General features: G+C 38.6%; 1 protein-coding gene across 14 annotated transcripts in view; it reads right to left on the minus strand.

The window, feature by feature from the left end:
- DDAH1 (dimethylarginine dimethylaminohydrolase 1) overlaps nt 1-23,460 on the minus strand; it is a 246,140-nt gene that overhangs the window by 157,741 nt on the left and 64,939 nt on the right. For 4 of the 14 annotated variants that reach the window (XM_045478102.1, XM_045478103.1, XM_045478098.1 and 1 more), the window contains exons 3-4: nt 5,846-5,978; nt 2,504-2,609 (exon numbers count right to left, since the gene is read on the minus strand). In XM_045478102.1, coding sequence (XP_045334058.1) covers nt 2,504-2,609; nt 5,846-5,978 — 239 coding nt within the window. Of the gene's footprint in view, nt 1-2,503; nt 2,610-5,796; nt 5,979-9,729; nt 9,926-10,934; nt 11,023-11,313; nt 11,441-14,068; nt 14,097-18,580; nt 18,799-23,460 lie in introns of those variants that run through there. The other 10 variants (XM_045478110.1, XM_045478108.1, XM_045478107.1 and 7 more) reach the window with 8 other exon arrangements.

Here is a 23,460-nt window from a genome sequence, read left to right on the forward strand (position 1 = left end):
CACAGAGCCCGATGCTGGGCTCCAACTCACGAACCTTGAGATCATGACCTGAGCTGAAGTCAGATGCTCAAATGACTGAGTCACCCAGGCAACCCCAAACACATTTTCTTTTGTGTGTGTGTGGCAAGAACACCTGAAATCTACTCTCTTGGCAAATTTCCAGTATACAATAAAGTTTTGTTAACTATACTCATCACGCTATACATGAGATTTCAAGATAATATAGAAAATAAATGCTAATACATTAGATATATAAATGGACACATTTTAGCAGCATCAGTAAGACACTTAAAAGTCAATGAACTTTGAGAGCAAATTATTATGAGGCCATGTTTATACAAGCATGTCTCAATAGCTGGAGTTCAAGCATTTAATTTACTTTGTCCAGGGTAAACTGAATTAACAAAAGATAATGGGCCTAATTCTAATATCTGTCTCCCTAGTACCATATTGACACAGCTGAAACCCTCCAAAATGTGGCAAGTGAATTCTTTTAGCTAGAAAATATTCATGATTTGTTTTCTGCAAATATCTCAATATTTTAAAAGAGCATCTTTGAGAAAGTTACATGAGAAAGATACCTACTACAAAGTGACAGAGATCACCTTGCTGTCACTCTTACTCTCTGGCAAGCAAATGTGGAGCTGAGCCTTCTATCCAAAGGCTCACTTCCATGGGGTGACTTCTATAGATGCATAACTTACTTTGCCACAAAGCATACAAAATATGGTTTTCCGGAGATAAGGATGAAAATCCACTCGAATGAGAGCTGCCATCTATACTTTAAAATGTTAGAAATAAAATGCTCTTAAACAGAGGAAATCCTCAGAGAGATGCCTTAGTAGGGGGATGCCCAGCAGAGTTTTCAAAACATGCACAAAATATCCACAAAATTGAAAGCCCCCCAACCCCCTGCAAAAGGCTAATGGAAAAATGGTCCTGACAGAATTCAGCTCTTATAAGTCAATCAGGACCTGAATAACACAATCGCAGTGCAGAGAGTTAGAATCCTCCTGTGAGGCATTTTCCCTAAGCATTGGTTAGGATTTTATTATAGGCTACTATGACATTTTTGTCTTTAACATTTCGGCCAGAGTGTATATTTATTCATTCATTCAACCATCACATGCCTACTGGATGCCAGCATTGGGGATGCAAAATGAATATGCTATGGCCCCCAAACTTCTTGAATCTGACAAGAAGTAAAAAGCACATAGAGAATATTATTACTGTTCAAAAATTTAGGGTGATGTCAAGAAAAACAGTCAACTCCATTTAGGGGAACTTCATCAACAGAAACAAATAGAAGGGTAGTTCAGGCAATGGAAATGACATTTATGAAGGTGTGGGGACAGAAATAAAGGTACTTTGGGGTCATGGCAGAACAGCTCAAAATGAGTCAATGTGGGGGGGAGGTGCCTGGCTGGCTCAGGCAGTAAAGCATGTGACTCAATCTCATGGTCATGAGTTCAAGCTTCATGTTGGGCATAGAGTTACTTAAAAAACAGTCAATGGGGATAAAGAGATAGACCAGATGACCAATGGAGAAGAAATCTTTGATGGAAGTTAAAAGCAAAGAAATGACCAGAATTACATTATTATATTTAAGAACAACACTTGGGAGTAGCATGATGTAATGTCTCTAGAACAACTGGATGTTTAATTGGCCAAGGTAAGTTGTGAGAGATGTTACATCTTTGTCCACAGAAGAGACACTGGCCTCTTTCAAATGAATGGCTTGGTCCTTCTCTCAGGAGTTGTCCTTGAATACTGGACCACCAATTGAGGGAAGCTGAAGAAGGCTTTACTCCCAGACAGATGACCAAGAGAGTACTTGAGAACCCATGGCCAACATCTTTCAATCAAACGCATGTTACATGGGGTACTTCAAGCTCTGTTGTTGTCAGCAATGCAGATCCCAGGAAAGGGCAGTAGACAGAACTGTCTACATGATCACAGCAATTGTTAAATAACGGCCCAAGAAAGCAATTTAATATAACTGCTCATATTCCTTCATCTTCAAACGTCAATCTCTGCCGTAATTATTCTGCTAATCAATAATTTTCTTTCAATATAATCCATATTTTCCTTATTTCAATATAATATTGTTTTTCCAAGTGGTTTTATTATTATTTTTAAATGAATTTTATTTATTTAGTTTTCTAAAGTGGTGGCACATACACATAGTTCAAACATCAAAAGATAGAGAAGGATATACAGCAAAGGTTCCTTTCCACCCCGTCCTCTGTCAAGTTCCTATAGCCCCACAAAAAAGCAAATAACATTATTAGTTTCTCATTTATTCCCAGGACGTTTAGAATGGATATACAAACCAGTACAAGTATAGACTCTTTTCTTTTTTTTCATCCCAACGGCACACTCTTTTGGCACCCCCTTTTCCCTACCTACAAATAAATCTTGGAGATTGTATCAATAAGCTTGGGCGACCATAAGAAAACCCCATAGATTATGTGGCTTAAACAACAGAAGTTTATTTTCTCACAGTTCTGGAGACTGGAAATCTGAGGTCAGGGTGGCAGTATATGGGTGGGTTCTGGTGAGAGCTGTCTCCCTGGCTTGCAGATGGCCACCTTCTCACTGTGTCCTCACTAGAGAGAGAGAAACAGTATGTCTTCCAGTGTCTGTTATTATAAAAACAGTGATCCCACCCTGATGCGATCCCATCTTTATGACCTCATCTAACCCCAGTTACTCCCCAAATACCATAACATTCAGGTTTAAGGCTTCAACAACACAGGAATTGGGGGGATGGGGAGACACACCCAGTTTATAACAGAGATCTTTCCATATATACACATAAGGAGCTTCTCGATTTTTTTTTAACAGTTACACAGTATGCTATTGTTACCATATACATCTTTAAGGTTGAAACTGAGAAAACTAAAGCTGTCCTTAATCATTCCTTATTAATAGGATATGCAGAAATAAAGTAAGAGGACACGAGTCCTAGAGATTGAAGTGATATTTCTGATGAGTTTACACATAAACTGGAATTATATGCTGATGATTGCTAGAAATGTATAAAAACTTAAGCAATATGTTTAATATACATTTACTAGCCCATCATTAGATCTTCCAAACTTTAGCTTTCTAAATCAAATATGGTTGAAATGATATCCTAATATGAAGTTACTGACTATATTTGAAGATATCAAATTATACTAATAAAACACATAGCTATGAAATGTATTTTTTTCATGTCAATGCTTATAAACAATGGTCAGCTTACACCTGTTACTTAACTAGATATGTTATACAGGCCATTCTAAACATGTTAGTATATATTTAGGTTTTGAGAAAGGTATTAGTGTAGAAAAAGATTTAGTGATCTTTATGAATAAAGTTCAAATGGTTATTCAGTTCAGAAAAGGGAAAGAATCCTGAATGAGGAAGAGAAAAAAAGTATGGCCACAAAATACTTCTGGACAACCTTACCAAAAGCAAAATAAGATGGTGTGCTATCCCAGCAGCTTGAACTATCACTGCCTGAAGAAAGAGAAGGCAGAAGGCAGAGACAGAGTGAAGACAGGTGAACAGAATAATATGTTCTTAAAATATAGCTTAAATTGGATTCAGGGATAAGAGAGCAAGGAATCAAAACAGGAACCAAGGTTTCAAGCCTAGGTGACTAAAAAGTAACACTGTTGGCTGAGATAGGGTGGAAGATATTTAGGATGGGGTAAGAGTTTATTTTATATGCCTCATGTTTGGGGCTAGTGAGATATGTAGGTTAAAATTACAGTGGGCATTTAACAGGTTGAAGGGAAGAGACAGAGATGAGATTTGTTTTAACACGTATTTATGAGAACAAAAGAGAGGAGGCAGGGTAAGTAGGAGCAAGAACAGAATGATAAGAGACAACTCCCATTCAGAGGCAGAAGGAAAAATATGGGCATTAAAGGAGAGAGAAGAGTACTCAGAGAGGTGAACCAAAGCAGTGAGTTACAGACACTGAAAGAGGAGGGCAGAGTCAAATGTGCCACATACTGGAAGAAGACTCCAAGATATGGACACCTGCCCCCGCCCTCCCATCCTCAACACATTACGACACATCAGATTTTAAGACATTAAGTAATGAGTTGATAGTGAGAAAGTAAAGTCAAGAAATACATTACATTGATAATTTTTTTTTTAATTTTTTTTCCAACGTTTTTATTTGTTTTTGGGACAGAGAGAGACAGAGCATGAACAGGGGAGGGGCAGAGAGAGAGGGAGACACAGAATCGGAAACAGGCTCCAGGCTCTGAGCCATCAGCCCAGAGCCCGACGCGGGGCTCGAACTCACGGACCGCGAGATCGTGACCTGGCTGAAGTCGGACGCTTAACCGACTGCGCCACCCAGGCGCCCCTACATTGATAATTTTTTGAGATGACTGTCAAGAAAGATAGGATAATGATGTTATTCCATATTTATATTACACTTTACAGTCATAGAGTACATCCACATTCATTATCTCTTTTGATGATATCTCAAGGGGACAGTCCTGTAGGTAGATGTGTGGAGAAAGGTGCAGCAAAGGGGTAATCGAAGATGTAAACAGGAGTTGGCATAATGGATGGAGTTAGTTTCCCAGGGAGGTGAAAGAGGAAAGAATTTGGTGCTGGAAAACAGTTGGGATACTTCTAATTTTGACACAGAAAAAAGCAACAGTGAGTTGTTAAAGACACTATTTTGAGGTAAAAATAGTTAAGAAGATTCATGACTAAAGCCTTGAAAGTAATCAAGGTAACCTTGAATGGAGAGCCCAGATGACAGGAGGCTCTGGGGCTCCTGTGACATGAGCGGGGAATGTTGATTTTGGCATAAAAAGTCAAAACAGTCTCCTCCCCCAGTCATGATCTCCCCATATCTCTAATATAATACCATGTTCTCCTATGAACGAAATAGTGAGTGGACACTGAAATACTGGAGCCAACAGCAAACAGTTCTGTGTCTTAAATAAACCCAGCTGAGATTTTTGGAGAAGTCCCTCGACTATAGAACTCAATTTATAAGTCTGCTTTGAGTTCCTACCCCCAACCCCTCTCCACAGGAAGCAAAAGCATTAAGCAAGCTGTTAGAATAATGCATTTCCCCCAGGACTTTTTCAAAGGACAGGAAGTCAGTCTGTGGTCCAGCCTCCAGCCACCCTCTAGAGAGTTGTGCTTTTTCTTTTCTTTTCTTTCTAGTTTATTTATTTGAGAGGGAGGGAGGGAGGGAGGGAGGGAGAGAGGGAGAGGGAGAGGGGGGAGAGAGGGAGGGAGAGAGAGAGAGAGAGAGAGAGAGAGAGAGAGAGAGAGAATATCCCAAGCAGGCTCCATGCTCATTGCAGAGCCCAAATCAGGGCTCAGTCTCACAACTGTGAGATCATGACCTAAGCCAAAATCAATAGGAGCCAGAATCAATTAGGAGTCAGTCACCTAAATGACTGAGCCACCCACACGCCCCTAAGAGTTCTGCTTTTTCTAAGATAGTACCCAAGTGTCTGTAACTTTCTCCATTAAAAGACATGCATGTTAAGAAATAAATTTAAGTCTGTACTCTATGAGCTAATATGTTGGGAGGCAAAAATATGGTAAGTTTCCCTTTTTGGCTGAAAAATCCACATGACATGTCCACCTGGGCCCTGTAGTATCTTAGCTAGACATCCTGAGATTCTAGTCTTTTGGCTCTTTAAACCAACTCTACCATTAAAATATTGATTTCTTTATTACATCTCATATAAGATAAAGGTTACTATCTTTGCTTGCTCCAATAAACTTCCTTCCATGAAGAGAAAAAAATAAAACCAACACCTTAATGATAAGGGTCGACATGAACTCTTGATTGGACCAATCATATTACCCCATCTTCCTGGCTTGGTGTGCGGTTTGGGAGTATGCAACCTCCATTGATCCAATACAAGTCATTCTTGGGATTGTTTCCAGGCTGGAGCCAAATGGGAAGAAATCCTCTTTCTTTGCTGGTAGAAGAGCTTCTAGGAAAAGATGAGAGACCAAAGTTATTGGAAGCCATGTTCCCCATGGCATAGAGACAGCTATCTGCAAAGATAACCTTGTCAGAAATAGAGAGTGTAAGCCCTACAAGTGTTCCTGACATTGAATTCAGACATCTCTATGATCTGTTCCCTACAACCTGTGTTTGGGTTACACCAGCCAATAAGTTTTCCTTTTTGTGTGTGCAAGTTGGGATTTGGCCATTTGCAATCCAAAGTACCCAAACTTGTGCACAGAATACCATATGCTTACAAGGTGCTCAGTAAATACATATTGATTATTTGCTTGCTTTGGTGTTACTGATTTTTCTATACTTTTTGCTTCTGAACTTTTCTGTGTGTCCTACAACCTCATTCTCAGTGAGGCTTGATCAAAAGTCAGGCTGCAATTTTCCGATAATGACTGGGAACCTTATCCCCCCAAAGCTGGCCAAGGCCATTTAATATGTCTGTGTTTCAGCTTCCTAATCTGTAAAACATGGAAAATAATAATAGCAGCTACTTATCTAGCATCCACTATATTCCAAGTACTGGCCTAATGCTTAACATACATTAGTCTAGTTCCTAATGCAACTTTGTAACACATGCATAACAATCCCCATTTTACAGACGGGGAAGCTGAGATTCAATGAGGTGAAATGAATTGACCAAAGTCATATAGCTTGAGTGACAGAATTTTGATCCATAGCCAGGTCTGTCAGAGTCTGTGCTCTTTCCAATGTCCTATGATGCCCTACTTATTCAAAAAGCATTTGCGGGGCGCCTGGGTGGCGCAGTCGTTAAGCGTCCGACTTCAGCCAGGTCACGATCTCGCGGTCCGTGAGTTCGAGCCCCGCGTCGGGCTCTGGGCTGATGGCTCAGAGCCTGGAGCCTGTTTCCGATTCTGTGTCTCCCTCTCTCTCTGCCCCTCCCCCGTTCATGCTCTGTCTCTCTCTGTCCCAAAAATAAATAAAAACGTTGAAAAAAAAATTAACATTCAAAAAGCATTTGCATGTGTGTAATAAGATAATGCAGGTAAAATTGCCCTAAAAATAAAAAGTGATCAAAAATCGTTCTCCAATTGTCAACAAAAAAAATGTGGAAGTGGGCCCAAATATTAGCAAGGAAGATTTAGGCTTAGAACATTCTGACTACTCCAATTATGGCATTAGAAATAGTAATTGAAAAAATAAAAGCTGAATCTTATATAAATGAGACATTTTATGAAGACAGAAAGTATAGCCAAGATTCGGCTCCATTTTTGAAGCCTCAATAAAACTCTAAAAGATATAAGCTAAGTTAGCTTTGCTACGCTAGGGAGACATTTCTAATTTCCTCACTGAACCATCAATATGGAGGACCTGGCATTTCCTTCGTGGCCCTGTTTAATGAAGTTGCTAGTAAAATATGAATATTTTCGCTTACAGATCCAGATGGTAATATCACTAGTGTTTAAAAGAAACAAACATATAGTCATGGTGTCTATGTATCATTGAAGTATGCAAATCCTATTTTTGTATAAGTTAACTGAAAGAAGGTTAAGACCAGGGCTACATGTTAAATGACATTTTGTAGAAAAATGCCTGTGTTCCTCAAGCTGTAACAACTATTTCAAACAAATTCAAGGAAACCATTTTATGAACTGTCTGCTATATGCCCATTTTCTTCATTAGACTATGCTGCTTTGGGCATAGAAATTGTGTCTTACTCATCTTTTTATCTCTAGAATCTAGTATAGGTAGAATTTGGCACACGTTGCAATAGTACTTCTGTGGGTCCTGGGAATGTTAGCCTGCATGAACTTCTTCCACCATAAAAAATATTGAAAATTGTATTTTATGACCATATTGGTAAAAAAAGATGAATAGATTAGTTCTATATATTTAAACATTTTCTTTGACCTAAAATTTCTTTTTTTTTTCCTTCTGATTTTTAAAGGAAGTTAAAACATTTGCATGGGCTCCTAAAAGTCCTGTGGGCTCTAGGTGCTATGCCTATCTTGCATATGGATAAGTCAGTCCTGTTATGTGTTAAATACAATTTGGTTGAATGAATGAAATGAATAAATGATTTAAAATTAGTATTTAATTGGTGGTAGGAATTCTTAAAGCTTCTATTTTGGAGTCACTTTCAGTTTAAAATATTTTCAAAAAGCAAATAATAAAATTATCAAAAAGTACTAATATTCATTTAATCTGAAACCAACTATTGACATACTAGTGTAAACAAATTTAAAAACCAAAAGTAGCATAGAAAGTAGCAAAATAAATATTTTAAAATAATATCAGACATTGTTATAATTTTGAACAAATACAACACACCTCTCATTAAACTTTAACTATTTTCTTTTATAAACTCTGACATTCCAAGAAAGTCAGTTCATAAGGTAGATGCTTAAAAAATGGGGGTTTAGGGGCACCTGGGTGGCTCAGTCGGTTAAGCCTGTGACTCTTGGTTTTGGCTCAGGTCATGACCTTGGGGTTTATAGATCAAGCCCTGTGTCAGGCTCTGTGCTCCAGCACAGAGCCTGCTTGGGATTCTCTCTCTCCTTCCCTCTCTGTCCCTCCCCTGCTTGCACTCTCCTTCTCTCTCTCAAAATAAATAAATAAACTTAAAAAAATATGTGGGTTTAGGGGCGCCTGGGTGGCTCAGTTGGTTGAGTGTCTGACTCTTGATTTCAGCTCAGGACATGATCTCACGGTTCATGAGAGGGAGCCCTGCGTTGGGCTCTGTGCTGAGAGAGCAGAGCCTCCTTGGGATTCTCTCTCTCCACCACCGCCCCCCCTCAAAATAAATAAATTTTAAAAATGTGGGTTTATGCTTGGAGCTACATAATTATTGACTATAATTAAGTTAAACACGTGCCCAAAATGCTAGAGCTGCTGCCTTTCACAACATTGCTTTTGGAACTCAGCATTTCTCTACTGTTGTTTTCAAAGACATCTTTTTTAAATGGAAAATTGATTGATGAAATCTTAGCCATGAATAAATGCTAATGCATACACTAAATTAAAATGCTGTCATTTTATAAGAAAGCCTTATTGGCTAACTGTGCTATTTCTTCTAGTAACTCAAAGTCTAGTGTTTAATTTACAGAATGAAATGCGGAAATCAATTATTCAGTTCATAGTATGATAAGACTGATTTTCAGAGTTATGTTTCAGGAAGCAAACAGACTGACTTATTCACTGACTTAAAATGTGAAGTCTCATATCTGAGCCGTTTTCCCCACTTCAAAATGTATTGAACAATGTTCAAACTATGAGGAAGCATTTTTGCATTGTCTAGACAGAGTTTTGTGCAAATTAATATCTGGATAATAATTCAGATTCACCCTTCCAAAAAAGGGTATCATACATATAAAGTAGTGCTAGTATTTATGGGATGGACATTTACCAGAATTGCTCTTAAAGGCTACATAATAAAAGTGGATTAAAGCTGCCTAAATTAATTAACCATAGACACTGAAATGGATTCAGCTAATGGATTCTGCCTCTTCAGAGAGTGCCTCTTTTAATAATAAAACAAAAGCAAAAAAACATGTTTTCCTCCCTTTTTTCATAACATCTCGCCATCTGACCAAGGGCAGGAGGGAGAGTGGGACTGCTCACACCATCCCTGAGCCAGCAGGAGGGAGAGGTCATCTAGTGATCAGACACTCCTGCTTCTCTCCAAGGGCAAATGGGCTGCCTCCGCAGCTGTCACATCCTGCTGCCCTTCGAAACAGGAAACCAGTCTAGAGTTTCAAGCTTACCTTCGGCATTGCATTACCGAATCGGCAGTCTTGCCCGATCCTCGTAAAAGCCTGTTATATGTGAAGGTGGTGAAGGTTTTGAGGGTTCGGCAAACAGGAGGGCATTTATGTTTGGGACAGGGCACTATCTGGCTCAGCTATCTGCCATCTATTGGATGACTGCAAGACAGAGAGGTGAACCAAGCAAAGAAGAGTGGAAGACATACAAGGTCATTTGGTCCATCTCATGCCATTAGGTAGAATCACATTCCCACGCACAGCTGAACCAATAAAGGGTCTTATAATGAGACTGCTAGCTGCCCAAAGGCAAGTAAGGAGGAGCTTCAAAGATCTAGGCTGTGAATTGACAAATCACAGTTATTCAACTTGCTTTTCAGTCAGACAAGCCCCTATTCTCCCCTGTTTCCCACACCACGTCCTGCCTTGGCCCTCTTATTGCTCATTAGCAGTTCCAGCAGAGGGCAGGCAGGGGAAAGGAGAAGAGACATATGTTGTAGCAGCCGATCGAGAGTCTTCTGAACATGTTAAGGCAAATTTTCTCCACTACTAAGAGCAACAACAGTCTTTTTGTCCAAATGTTGTTCTTGTTATTTGTTGTGTATCTGTCTATATAAGATATTACCACTTTTCAGAGTCTCCTCTCTCAGGGAGTTTACAGTCTGGTTTGGGAAAGCAAAATGAAGACACATGACATAGTGAGAAAGCCATGCTCTAAAGCATCCCAAGCTATCCCAAGTAAAGTCATGGTTTCAAGAGAAAGAAGACAGGTCTGTGAGTGCTGACAGTGCTAACATTTATAGATTGAAAGTAGAAATTGAAGTAAATAATTAGTGCAGAGAAGTGAGAATCAATGTCTGAGCAAGTGTAATTGCCGAAAATTCTCTGAACAGGCTTGTGTGACAGCCTCAGAGAGAGGACTTGCAGGCATCCTGTTAGAATTTGGTTTATGTGGAACAGGTCTCATCAGACCTCAGCACCAGGCCTCTGCAGTGATCAGCCAAAGTGAAGGGACTGGTTGGCATTCAGGACTGGCTGGCATTCCTGGAGGAAAAAAAATTCAGTATCTTTCCATATCATCCATTAAGGTCTGTGTGACAGTGTCATGAGCAACTCGCTATGGGGAGGTCTTCATCAGATAAACAGGGCTGCAGAATTCATAGCCAAGGAATGCGGGCTGGAGAGGCACTCCCAGTCACAGCTGCTACCTGAACACCCAGGACTGGCTGGGAACCAAGGAGACGTGCTGAAACCAGGAGCCTCGGCGACGAATGGCAATGTTACAGCCGCTTAATCCTGAAATGAAAAGTAATTGCTTCTGGCTTAAAGAATAAAGGAAAAACAAGATCAGCTTTGGCCGAATTACATTTTTTTCCCCCAAAACAACCATGCTGTAGACCAAGGTTCTGAAACCTGCTTGGTATTTGAAAACGTGAGGAAATGGATGTTTTCTGTCAATATAATTTAAATCCATCCAGAAGCACTGATATATAAGAGCACTTGAATGCAAATACATTTTGATTAACATGATTAAATCAAATGTGTGTACTTTCAGCTATAAGGGATGGCATCGAAAATTTAGCTTACCTAAATATAATTTTAGAAAGTCAGTCTTCAAAATAGCTGCTTCTCTCTTTTCTTTTCTTTTTCAAAGCATTTTCTACTGAAAAGTCTCAGCAGAGGCTACCAGAGCTCCTGTTTTGTATAGGTGAAACTGAAAATGGAGAAATATGGGAGCAGGGGGGAGGGGAAAGATATCTTAATACTTGTAATATATTCCTGTGACGAAATTGTCTTTTCTACAGAAAAAAGAATTCATAAAGGAACTGCCAGAAGTTTAAATTATTGTTAGAAGGATCTAAAGATGGCTTTAACCCACAACTGAGTAAGTAATATTCGTATTTTTACTTGTTTACCTCTCAAGAGGGCTACAGAATGGCAAATGTCAGATTTTCTGTATACAGAGTCTCCATTTCCTGGAGAGCAAGAAGGCACTAACAAAGAGTAAAAACACAGCAAGAGTGAGAACAAAGAAATCTTGCCTTCAAGTTTAAATATATGTATTCGTTTAAAATATTTGCGGCAGACTCACAATGATATGGAGAAAACTAATTAAAATACTTCTTATTTCCTAGAGCCATATAAAATTGCCTATATAAACAATGATTTCACACGGTTTCACCTAATACCATAAGCCTTCACAGGAGTATCATCAGCCAATAATAACCGGTAAGGAATAAAACCCACTTTGTCTTCCTGCCATCATTCTGTACAAATACTAATATTATAAAACTAATATGACACATGCTATCCTACTGCAGGTGCTAACATTGAGGACATTCCTCACAGAAAAACCAAGGCTATTTAACAGTCATTATTCACAGCATATATTTCCTTCTTCATTAATTCAAATAAGAAAATTTGTTTTAATGTTTGTGTATTTTGAGAGGGGGGAGGGGCAGAGAAAGAAGGAGAGAGAGAATCCCAAGGCAGCTCCATGCTGTCAGCCCGACGCAGGGTTCGATCCCACAAACCAGGAGATTGTGACCTGAGCCGAAATCAAGAGCTGGATGCTCAACCCAGGAGCTCCCTGCTGCCAAGATAATGCTTTTACCAGAAGTTTTTTGGATACCACCAGTTTCTACATTTTATTTACCCTAACAGAACAGCATCATGGCACTGACAACTATGCCCACTTTCCTGTGAGCTCAAGCCGGTGACTGTGCAAGGCCAGCCACAGACCCAATAACTTGACACAGTAATCATAAACATAAGGGCTTTTTTAAAATGAAGGGTGTCATACAGCCCATTATATAAAGAAACAGCCATGAACAACACTGAGAATACAAAGAAAATCCACAGCTGATGCATTGTGCTCTCTGCTGGAATGTGACACACAGCCAGTGACCCTGAAAGCCACAATATTTCCAAAGATGAAGGACCACGGCACTTAGTAACACTTTGAATATTAAAAAAAAAAAAGCAGTCCTTTTTACATCAATACTCTGTCATTCTATGCCAGGAAAGGGGAGTGAGTGTGGAGATGGCCCCACTTTTCTTTTTTATGCTCAGCATGATTCAGATGTTAGCAAGGTTTCTATGCCCATTAAAGAGAAGCCTTAGACAAGATTTCTATTCTTACAAAACATGAGAGTGTCAAAAGGAAATATAAATCTAAAGCATAATGTAAATATATATTTTAATGGAGATACACAGTACTCAAACACGTTGAGGCGATTAGAAAGTGTATGCAATGTTGTTCAATGCAATTTTAACCCACATATATCACTAGCAGGTTTAAGGCAGTCTGGGTTTTCTAGGTAAAAAAAATGAAATTAGAGAAATGTAATCTCTCACATCAAGTATTATTAAATCATCAATGACACATTTTCTTCAAACCCTCTTACTCCCATACCAGATGACCTTGGGAAGAAGCAAAGATCTTTCTTTGCCCAGGGACTTCAATTACCGACTCACTCTTTAGTACCTGAATTTTGCTTTCTGGAATTACTGACAATTCAAGTATGATTTTCAGCATCCCCCCCCCCCACCCCGGGTGAACTAACTAACCCCCAAGTGCCTCACAACTTGCTTTCTGAAAAGAAATATATCTCTTCAAATTATACTTCATAAAAAGTGAAGATTAATGAGATTTTAAAATACAGACTTAATGGGGTTTTATCCTCTCCATCTCCTGGTCAGTATTCACCCTCCTCTTAAGCACCCTGCTGTCCTCTTTTCCTACTGTGAATTTTGAAGAGATTCTGAGGAACAGACCCTCAGAAGTCAGCAGAGGTGACTTCACTGAAGGGTTGCTTCACCTGAACCCAGCGGGTAGGGGCTGTAGAAGACTTTACACACCACATTTGGAAAATACAGCAAGCAGAGAGTAAACTTAGAAGGTTTCCCAGGACTGCTCTAATATTGACATTATTTAATTTCTTTAAAAGATGATTGACTATGTAAATTGAAAACAGTAACAACTGTGGGGCTTTCACATATGAAGGAGTATGACATGTAACAATAGTGCAAAGGACAAGCTGGGGAACAAGAAGTATTCTTCCATGAGTTTGTTATACTACATGTGTAGTGATATAATGTGAAATCATAGTAGACTCTGTTAAGGATCAGCCACCAAAAAATAAAACAAAGACGTACAGCTTTTAGGCCAATAGAGGAGATAAAGTAGAATACTTAAAAATTCTCAGCAAATCCAAAAGGAGGAAGGAGGAAACAAAGGAATATAAAAACAGATGGGACAAAACAGATGGAAGGGGGCAAATAGCAAGATGGCAGATACAAGCTCAACATCCACAATGATATTAAATATAATTAGACTAACCACTCCAATTAAAAGGCAGGGATTATAGGGGCGCCTGGGTGGCTCAGTCGGTTGGGCGTCCGACTTCGGCTCAGGTCACGATCTCGCGGTCCGTAAGTTCGAGCCCCGCATCAGGCTCTGGGCTGATGGCTCAGAGCCTGGAGCCTGCTTCCCATTCTGTGTCTCCCTCTCTCTCTGCCCTTTCCCCATTCATGCTCTGTCTCTCTCTGTCTCAAAAATAAATTAAAAAAAACGTTAAAAAAATTAAAAAAAAAAGGCAGAGATTATAAAAGTGAATAAAAAGACAAAAATGAGTTTATAAGACAGATGTATATGAACAACTCTGTTTATATAGAGATGTACAGTTTGTAAAAGAAAAGCCTTAAATATAAGGTATAAGTATAAAGAATAACAGAAGTAAAAGGGGAAAAAAGAATATATTTCTATTCTATAGCATTGACCTATTTGTCCTTTTACCAATACCACAATGAGTTTATCAATTGTAGCTGAATTTAATAAGATTCCCAGGTAATTCATATGCACACTAAATTTGAGAAGCAATGGGTAGATAGCCCTTTGGAGGTGTTTCGCACTGATAAAAGGAATTATTTATTGCATGCTTACCAAAAAGAGAAAAATACCAAGTATTAGAATTCTACTTGATTCATGATCCAAGCAAGGTAAGAGATTAAGCAACTTACTTAAGGTCATAGAAATGAACCAGGCCCTAGATTTCCTGATTCCCAGACAACTGCAATGTCCACTAAGAACTTAGCTGTATAATTAAGAGTGACACTCATTCAATAATAGGCAAGGAAAAAAGAAATTTCTATTGATCCACATATTTACTATTTCCAACACTCTTCATTTTCCACGTTGATCTGAGTTTCCATCTGGTATCACTTCCTTCACCCTGAAGACATTAACATTTCTTAAAGTGCATGTCTACTGTTGACAAATTCCCTCAGCTTTTATTTGGCAATGTTTTTCTTTTTCATTCATTCTTTCTTCCTCCCTTCTTCTTTCCCTTTACTTCCTTTTTTTTTTCTTTCTTGCTTTTGCTCTCACTGTTATTATTCCCTTCATTTTTCAAGGATCTTTTTACTAGGTTTCTAATTCCAGGTTAACAGGTTTTATTCCTTTCAGCACTTTAAAGATGTTATTGCATTGTCTTCTGGCTTGTGGAAAAGTCAGATACTGTTCCCCTTCTTGTGCAGAAGGAGTTTTTCCCCCACTCTGGCTGCTATTAAGATGTTTCTCTTTGGTCCTTGGTTTTAGATATTTGACTATGATGTACCTAGAAGGGGTTTTCTTTATTTGTATCCTCCTTATAGCTCATTGAGCTTATAAAACTCACGGGTTAATATTTTTCATCAAAGTTGGATTTTTTCCAGCTTTTTCTTGATATATATCTATATAGATATATGTATCTATATCTATCTATATCTATCTATCTATCTATCTATCTATCTATCTATCTATCTATCTATGTTTTATCCCAGTCACCCTCTCCTCTCCTTCTGAGACTCCAGTTTCATAGATGTTAGGCCACCTCATATTACCCTACAAGTCAATGAGACTCTGCTCATTTATTTCTAGTCTTTTTTCTCTATATGTGCTTCAGTTTGGATAATTTATATTGCTGTCTTTAAGTTCACAATTTTTTTCTGTCTCTAGAATGCAATTTACTGTTAAGCTCATCTAGTGATATTTTTTCATTTCAGATAACTTTCAGTTCTAGAATTTCTAGTTAGTTTTCTTTTATAGTTTCCATTTCTCTAGTGAGACTTTTCCTCTATTCAGTTGAGTCTTTATTTTCTTTTAAATCCTTAAACATATTTATAAAAACTATTTTAAAGTCCTTGCTTGTTAACCCTAACATTTCTGTCATCTCTGCATATGTTTAATCCCTGAAGATGATACTGAAAGATAAATAAAACCCAAATAACAACAAAACCAATAGTTCTGTCAGAGATCACACATACTTAACTATTGGAATGCCAAGTACCCGAACCCTTTCCTGTCACCTGGGAAAGGGTGAGGGGTCAAGGGCCCTCCTCACTGCCACTTGCATTCATTGCCTCCTTCCCAATCCTTTATGGTTTAATCCTGGTGGGAGGCAGCCTCACAGGTCAGTACCTCTCTGAGATATTGTCCTTTTGGTACCACCACTGCTGCCATATTTTCTTCAGTGCTGTTGCCACTGGCCCAGGGCTGCTCCAGCTTTTCTCCGCAGTCCAGGCCGGCATTAAAGAGCCCTATCTTGTTGCTTCTCCTCTGGATGCTCCAAATGATGGCCCTACCTCTCCTGCTTCCTACTGCTTCTTTCTGCAGAGCTGAGGGGAAGCCCTGGAGGAGCTGGGCTGCCAGAACACTCAGGGCCTCCTGCCTGCCCTTGTCCCCTGAGGTTGGGCCTGTTTCTCCTCCAGCCAGATTTTCTCACCATCTACAGCTACTGGTCAGAGGATTGATTTCCCCCTGGTGGTAGCTCTTGTTGAACAAAGATTCATTAAACTGCTAAGTATTTGCTAGAACTTGCTGTGTATATAGAATCCTATTGCTTGTCAGGAAAGAACTAAATAAACACACAGATTAATAATTTAAAACCAAATATTATGGTTTGGTACGAGTCCTCTGCTTTAAAAAGTTGAAGTCTACTGAACTCTATAGATGTTCTTTAGGTCTCACTAATTGATTTGCCAAATATATACTGAGAACATGAAATGTATCAGGTTCTGTCCCCAGTGCTAGAAATATAAGATAGACAAGATGCCTGATCTCACAGAGGCTACAATAAACAAATAATAACAGTTACTAGTAAGTATAATATCAGATAGTAGTGAGTGATCTGAAGAAAATAAAGCAGGATAATGGGACAGAAACTAATGAGAGGAAAAATATTGGATAGGGAGGTACAGGAAGGTCTCTGAGAAAGTGACATCTCAGCTGAATGACATGGCGATCTAGGGAAAAAGACAGTCCAGGCAGGGGGACAGCAAATTTATAGGGACGTAATAACCCAGGTAATGAATGACAGGAAATAAGGTCAGACAGAAAACCCAGCCCAGGTCAGGTAGTGTTTTCAAAGCTACAGTAAGGAGTTTGGATTTTATTCTAAATACAGTGGGAAGTACTGGGAAATTTCAAAGGGAATGACATTCTGTGTTCACACTATTAAGTGATCACTTTGGCTGCTGTGTAGGGACTAATCATAAAGGAGCAGGAGTAGAAGACCCCAAGACATACTAGGAGCTGTTGTAACATAAGAAATGATGGTTCTATAATTCCAGGAAATAAGTGTGTGTTCTATCAGATAATTCTCTCTGTTGATAGCCCATCATGCAGGATCTGGATCTACTACGTGATAAAAGTAGATGACAAGGTCAATGGCCTCAAAGACCTTTCTATAATTTAATGGAGATGACAGGTAAAATTAGAGAACAAAGGGTGATACCTTGCTGGGGCAATAAAAGTTGGCAGGCTCTTGACAACAGTCTTTGGCTAGTATAAAATCTTCTGGGTCACCCTACCCTAAATCACCACAGTGTTACAGAAGAACCAAAGAAACCATCATCCAAACCTTGACTCCTATTTACATAACCAGGCAAATTAAAAGCAAATATAACCATAATTGTCAATATTTACTGAGCTCTTAGAATGTTCCAGGCACTGTGCTAATGTTCTACATAAATCATTTGATTCTTCCAGAACAGGACTATAATAATGATTATCATTCCCATTTTGTGGATTAAAAATACATGGCTGTTGGACACGGTAACTTGTCTAATGTTGCACAGAGCTACAAGGCTAAAAGCCCAGCCTGAAATCCTGAACAGTCTGACTCCAAATCCAACCTTGTAAAGATGAGGCTAATGCTTCCCAAAGTTGCCTGATGTTAAGAATTAGCTGTGGCCATTGTTAAAAATACAAATTACCTGTACTTATCTCCATGCCTGGCCCCCCAAATCAGAATCTCCAGGGAAGAGTCTAGGAAGCTATTATTTTAACAATGGTCTTCAAATGACTCTTACTATATTATTCTTAACATAATTATTCTAATTATATAGTCTACAGTGGAATATGACATACCCAACATAAAGAATAAATGGAGAATATAACATAATGGAGCAATTAAGGCTGGGGGCACTTATCAGAGACTCCTTGGAAGAAGTAAGTTTTCAGCTGGATTTTGAAAGGAATGCTGAATAAAAGTAAGCAAGCATTGCAGGAAAGAAAGCCATGAAAGAGACAAGAAGGAGAGAATTGGGTATGTAGGGCACTGATAAAAATTGATGTCCCAAGAAGAGGCGGTGACTTGATTCAGCACACACCTCACCACTCAGTTCTTACAAGAATTTGAGCAGGTTTGGAGCATTTATAGGTTGCCAAAGCTGCCTAGACTCATTGGCCTGATCTTAGCCAAGATTACCTTTGAAAGGCAATCCTTAAAACCCTATTATCATTCTCTTGGGTTAAAAAGTCAGAAAGAATCCTGTTTTCAGAATTTTTTTTAAAAAAACTAAATGTGTTTACCTGATTTCCTGCGATAGACAAATGATCTCAGAAGACAGCCTTACTTGGGATATAACAATAATTTTTCTTTTATTGATTCATAGACATTCTTAAGTACATTTCCAACTGGATGCCGTAGAAGCTATGTCCTAAATTCTTCTATAGCATTACTTTTAAGAGGCAATTCAACCAACAGATGCTCATCAGATGCTGAAATATATAGGACTCCAGGAGCAGCACTAGGGAGACAATAAGTAAAACGTGGCTGTTAATCATGAGGGTTCAGAACCCAGTGGAAGAAGACAATCAAATATGTAATTCCATTACAAGTCCTAGAATGGCGGTTTGTACAAAAGGTCACTCTACAGAAGGAGCAGTGGCTCTGCCTGAGGGAGTGAGGGAAGGTGAATGGCCTTGCTTGCTGGGTTTTGGAAGATACACAGGATTTCGTTGACAAAGGATGGAGAAAGTATTCTAGACAAAGGAGAAGGAAGAATAACACAGAGGTCGATGCCAAAAAGTGAGCATTCAGTCATGCAGGAGTCATGCCCGGCAGCCCACAATTTTTTTTTTTTAAGTCTGCAGAATGTTTTTTAAAAACTACTTGTCCATGTTTAAAATGGGGAGAATTTGTACACAAACCTTTGTTTTTGACTTACTGGAAACTCAAAGATTTAGCAACACTGGGCCCACATTCAACTGATCTTGAATAATAGCCACCTCCTTTAGAGGGAGATTCTTCTCCCTAGCCCACCCCAAACCCCACACCCTCTATTGTGTTATTCCCAGCCCTCCCTATGGGCATTTGTGGTTGTGACCCCTGACAGAGCACAGGCTACAAGGTGGCAAGAAAATGCCTTGAATGAGAATGTGGTATGAGAAGTTTGGAATCTTGCTTGCCAAGTGTTTTCAGACTTTACCATGTGGGTGATGGGGGAGAGTGAGACAGGGTAGGAAATTAGTGACAGCTGATTTTTAGGAGACTCTGGCAGATAACTTGGAGGCATTTAGATCGAATTATGGCACTACTCAGGAGGCCACCACAATAGTTCAAGAAAGACATGATGAAGACTTGCAGTAGGAAGAGTGGTGAGGAAGACGGAGGCAAGGGGCAGAGGCATAAAAGGAGCTGAGGTTTAAACATGTTCCCAAACTGTTTATAAAAATGTTTAAACATCTAGAAAAATTGAAAGAATAGTACAATGAATACCAACTGCTACCCAGATTCAACATCATCTTAACAACTGTTATCATTTTGCCATATTTGCTTTATTTTTACACACACACACACACACATATATATACATATATATACGTACACACACACACATATATACATATATATACACATATACGTGTATACACGTATACGTGTGTGTAAAAATAAAGCAAATATGGCAAAATGATAACAGTATGCACATATACATGTATATATGTGTATATATATATGTGTGTGTGTGTATGCGTGTGTGTAGGTGTGTGTATGTGTGTGTGTATGTATTTTGAAAGTCATAGATATCATGACACTTTACACCTAAATAACTCAAATATGCATCACCTAAAAATAAGAGTTTTCTTGTATATCACAACAATATCATTATCACATCTAAGAAAACTAATATTAGTTTTTTAATATCACATATCATGTCATTTAATATATAACTCATATGGAAATTTTCTCCAATTGTCCCCAAAATGTTTAGCTGTTTTTACCAAGCCAAGAGTCAATCAAGGTTCATATATTGTATTTGGTTGTTAGGTCTTCTTACTCTCTCTCCCCTGATGATAATGACTTTTGGAAGAATCCAAAAAAGTTGCCTTATAGAATATCTCACTTTACAGATTCCTCTGTAGGTTTCCTGTAATTTCATTGTTCTTTGATTTCCTGTAATTCCTATATATTTGAAGTTAGGTCTAAAGGCTTAATTAGATTGAGTTTAACACTTTTGGCAAGAATAGTTCATAAATGATTTTGTGAATTTCATCTGCATCACAGATGGATCAGTCTGTGAATGATCACATCAAAAGGAATACAATTCAAGGTTACCCCACATTATTGGAATAGCCAAATTAGTGACCCACCAGATTGCTCCTTTGCAATTGGTAAGTCACCTGTGTGATGATACTTTGTCATTGTGTGAATATCCTGTTCTGAATTATTATTTCATTGGGGGTTGCAAAATAGTGACTTTCAAATATCACTTCTTCTACGGCATTCTTTTCTAAAGGTAAGATTCCCTCATCAACTAGGATGATGATATACATATTTCTCCCAAAAAGACAAAGTAAATGTTTAGTTCTTTCCCTTTTACTATCAATTTCAGAGTAAGGATTTGTTACTTCTAATGATGTAAATGTTTTTCTTCTTCTTTCCATTACTTTTTGGGTATCACTATACACTCATGGATTTTTATATTTTCAATGTTTTGCAGTTAACTACAGTCATCTTCAAATTGTCTAGTGGAAGCCCTTTAAAACTAGCTCTTGTGTCCCTTTAACATGCCCCCATAAATCACTGAGCATTTCCTTAGTTCTTAGGATAACAAGATATCCTAAGTTCACCTTGTAGTTTCCCTGCTCAACAACTAGAATCAGCGATTTCTCCAAAGATCATTGTTCTTTTTAGTAGGTTAACGATGGAAACCAAAATGTGGATCTAGATGTGTTTATTGTTCAAGGGGTATCATTGCTTCTATATTCTTCTAGTAGACAAAACCAGGATGGACAGATAGTGGTGCTTGTATGCATGTATATTTTTAATTCATGAGTCCATACTGATATTTTTCATTAAAATTTAATATTATAATTTAATATGACAAATACTTTCTCATTAGATATTTTAAAGGATGGATGAATAGAAGCGGATAAGGAGTTGCACGTGTGAGGTAAGGAAAAGAAAGAACGAGGACTACCTAAGTTCTTAGATTGAGAATCTGAGTCTAGATGGATGGCACTGCTGCTGCCATCTTACCGAGATACGAAGTAAGAAAAAATGGAAACACTCCTGGGCTACGGATAAGAACTCAATTGTACATAGTTCAGTGTTTTATTATATTAGTTGTAAAATTAAATAATCTGCTTAAGAAGTGACACACACAGGTGAGTCAGCGTCAAGGATTTCACATAGGTGTAGAAATGTAAGCTATATTCAGAGTACCAGTCAAGAGTAACCTAACACTAAGTATTCTTCAAACACTGTTAACATCTGTGAAAGGTCTGTACCCCAGTTCATGGATGAAGCTTGATACCTAAGTATGACTTATTAGGGTAAGAAAATTGTACTCAAGCAAAGGAGGAAAGAAAGAAAAACATAAAGGTGAAGATATTCTGAGAAGTAAAGGAGAAACCTTAAAAACAGTCCTGGATTTAAAATATCCTGTATTAGTTTGCTAGTGCTGCCATAACAAAATACCACAGATTGGGTGGCTTCAGCAACAGAACGTTATTGTCTCACAGTCTGGAGGCTAGTAGTCCAAGGAGTAAGGTGTTAACAGGTTTGTTTTCTTCTGAGTCCTCTCTCCTTGGCTTGTTGATGGCCACTTTCTCCTTGTGCCCTTACATGGTCATTCATGCCTTCATCTGTATTTGTGTGTCCCAATCTCTTCTTATAAGGACACTGGTCACACTGCAGTAGAGCCCATAGGACCTCATTTTACCTTAATTACCTCTTTAAAGGCCCTGTTTCCCAAAGGCAGTAACAAATTGGGATTCGGACATCAAAATATGAATTTGAAGAGAACACAATTCAGCCTATAACACATAGGGTAGAAAAAAGCTATGTGATAATGATACATGCTTGAGAAAGTTAGGAAGTCTTCTCTATGGCTAGGTCTCATTTCTGACTGGACAGAGACAACTTGGTAGCATTATTACTCGACAACAGCTTGAGCAAGTTTGAGCTGATGATTACACGATGAGCCACACATTCACCCACATTTCTATGGTCAACGATGGATATACAGAGAAAATTGGAAACAGAACATATCCACCCTGTTTCCGCCAAGATTTTCTAGGCTTTGAATTTGAGTCATTATGCTTAGCTTTGCTCTCTGCTGAGGTGGAGGGGAGGGCATTTAATCATTGCTTTTTCCTTCTTTTTCAGGACAAGTAGCCCTGTGCCAAATGACTCATCCGATACCAGCCTTAACTGTCACAAATGACGGAGTGGCAGGTTTCATCTATCTTAGAAAAGGGGAAATTAAAGAGGAAGTCGATTTTTTTTTTAGGATGCTAGAAGATTGGTGCTTTTACAGATGGGAAAACAAAGGCCAAAGGAGGAGCTAGAGAAAGACTCGAGGACCTGCCTGTGGACTTGCTCAGCTAGTAAGGACACAACCTTTTGACTCCTATCCCAATACTCTTTCTACTTCACCACAAAGTAAGTAGCTCTTTTGCTATGGTTTTTTGGTTTTAAAACATTCTTGGAAGCATTGCTTACAAATGATTTGAAATGCCAAAGAACATTCTGGTATAGTGGTTAAGAACCCAGACTGGTCAAACAAACCTGTGTTTGAGTCTCAGCTTTACATTCACTACTATATAGCCTTCAGCGGGTTGTCTAACTGCTTAAAGCCTCAATTTCCTCAACAATGGAATGCGGATAATAATAGCACCTACCTCACAGAATGGCCCTGAGGACTTTAACACATTTACAAAAAAATGAGTAGTGTTAGGCACATGGTAAGTGTTCAACAAATAAGAGGTGTTATTGTTCATTACAATACCCTAACATTTATCAGAATTCAGATTTTCATTTCTGGTTTCCTAGGCAAAAATGAATCAAAAATAAATGAGTAAATAAATGAACATCATTAGTTAGACATCTTTCCATTTCACAGCCAAGAGGATGTTTATTACAATGCCCCAGGATCTAGCAGCTGAGCACAAGGGCAAAAAACAAA

The sequence above is a fragment of the Leopardus geoffroyi genome, chromosome C1, assembly GCF_018350155.1.
Source record: "Leopardus geoffroyi isolate Oge1 chromosome C1, O.geoffroyi_Oge1_pat1.0, whole genome shotgun sequence".
Classification (NCBI taxonomy): Eukaryota; Metazoa; Chordata; class Mammalia; order Carnivora; family Felidae; genus Leopardus; species Leopardus geoffroyi.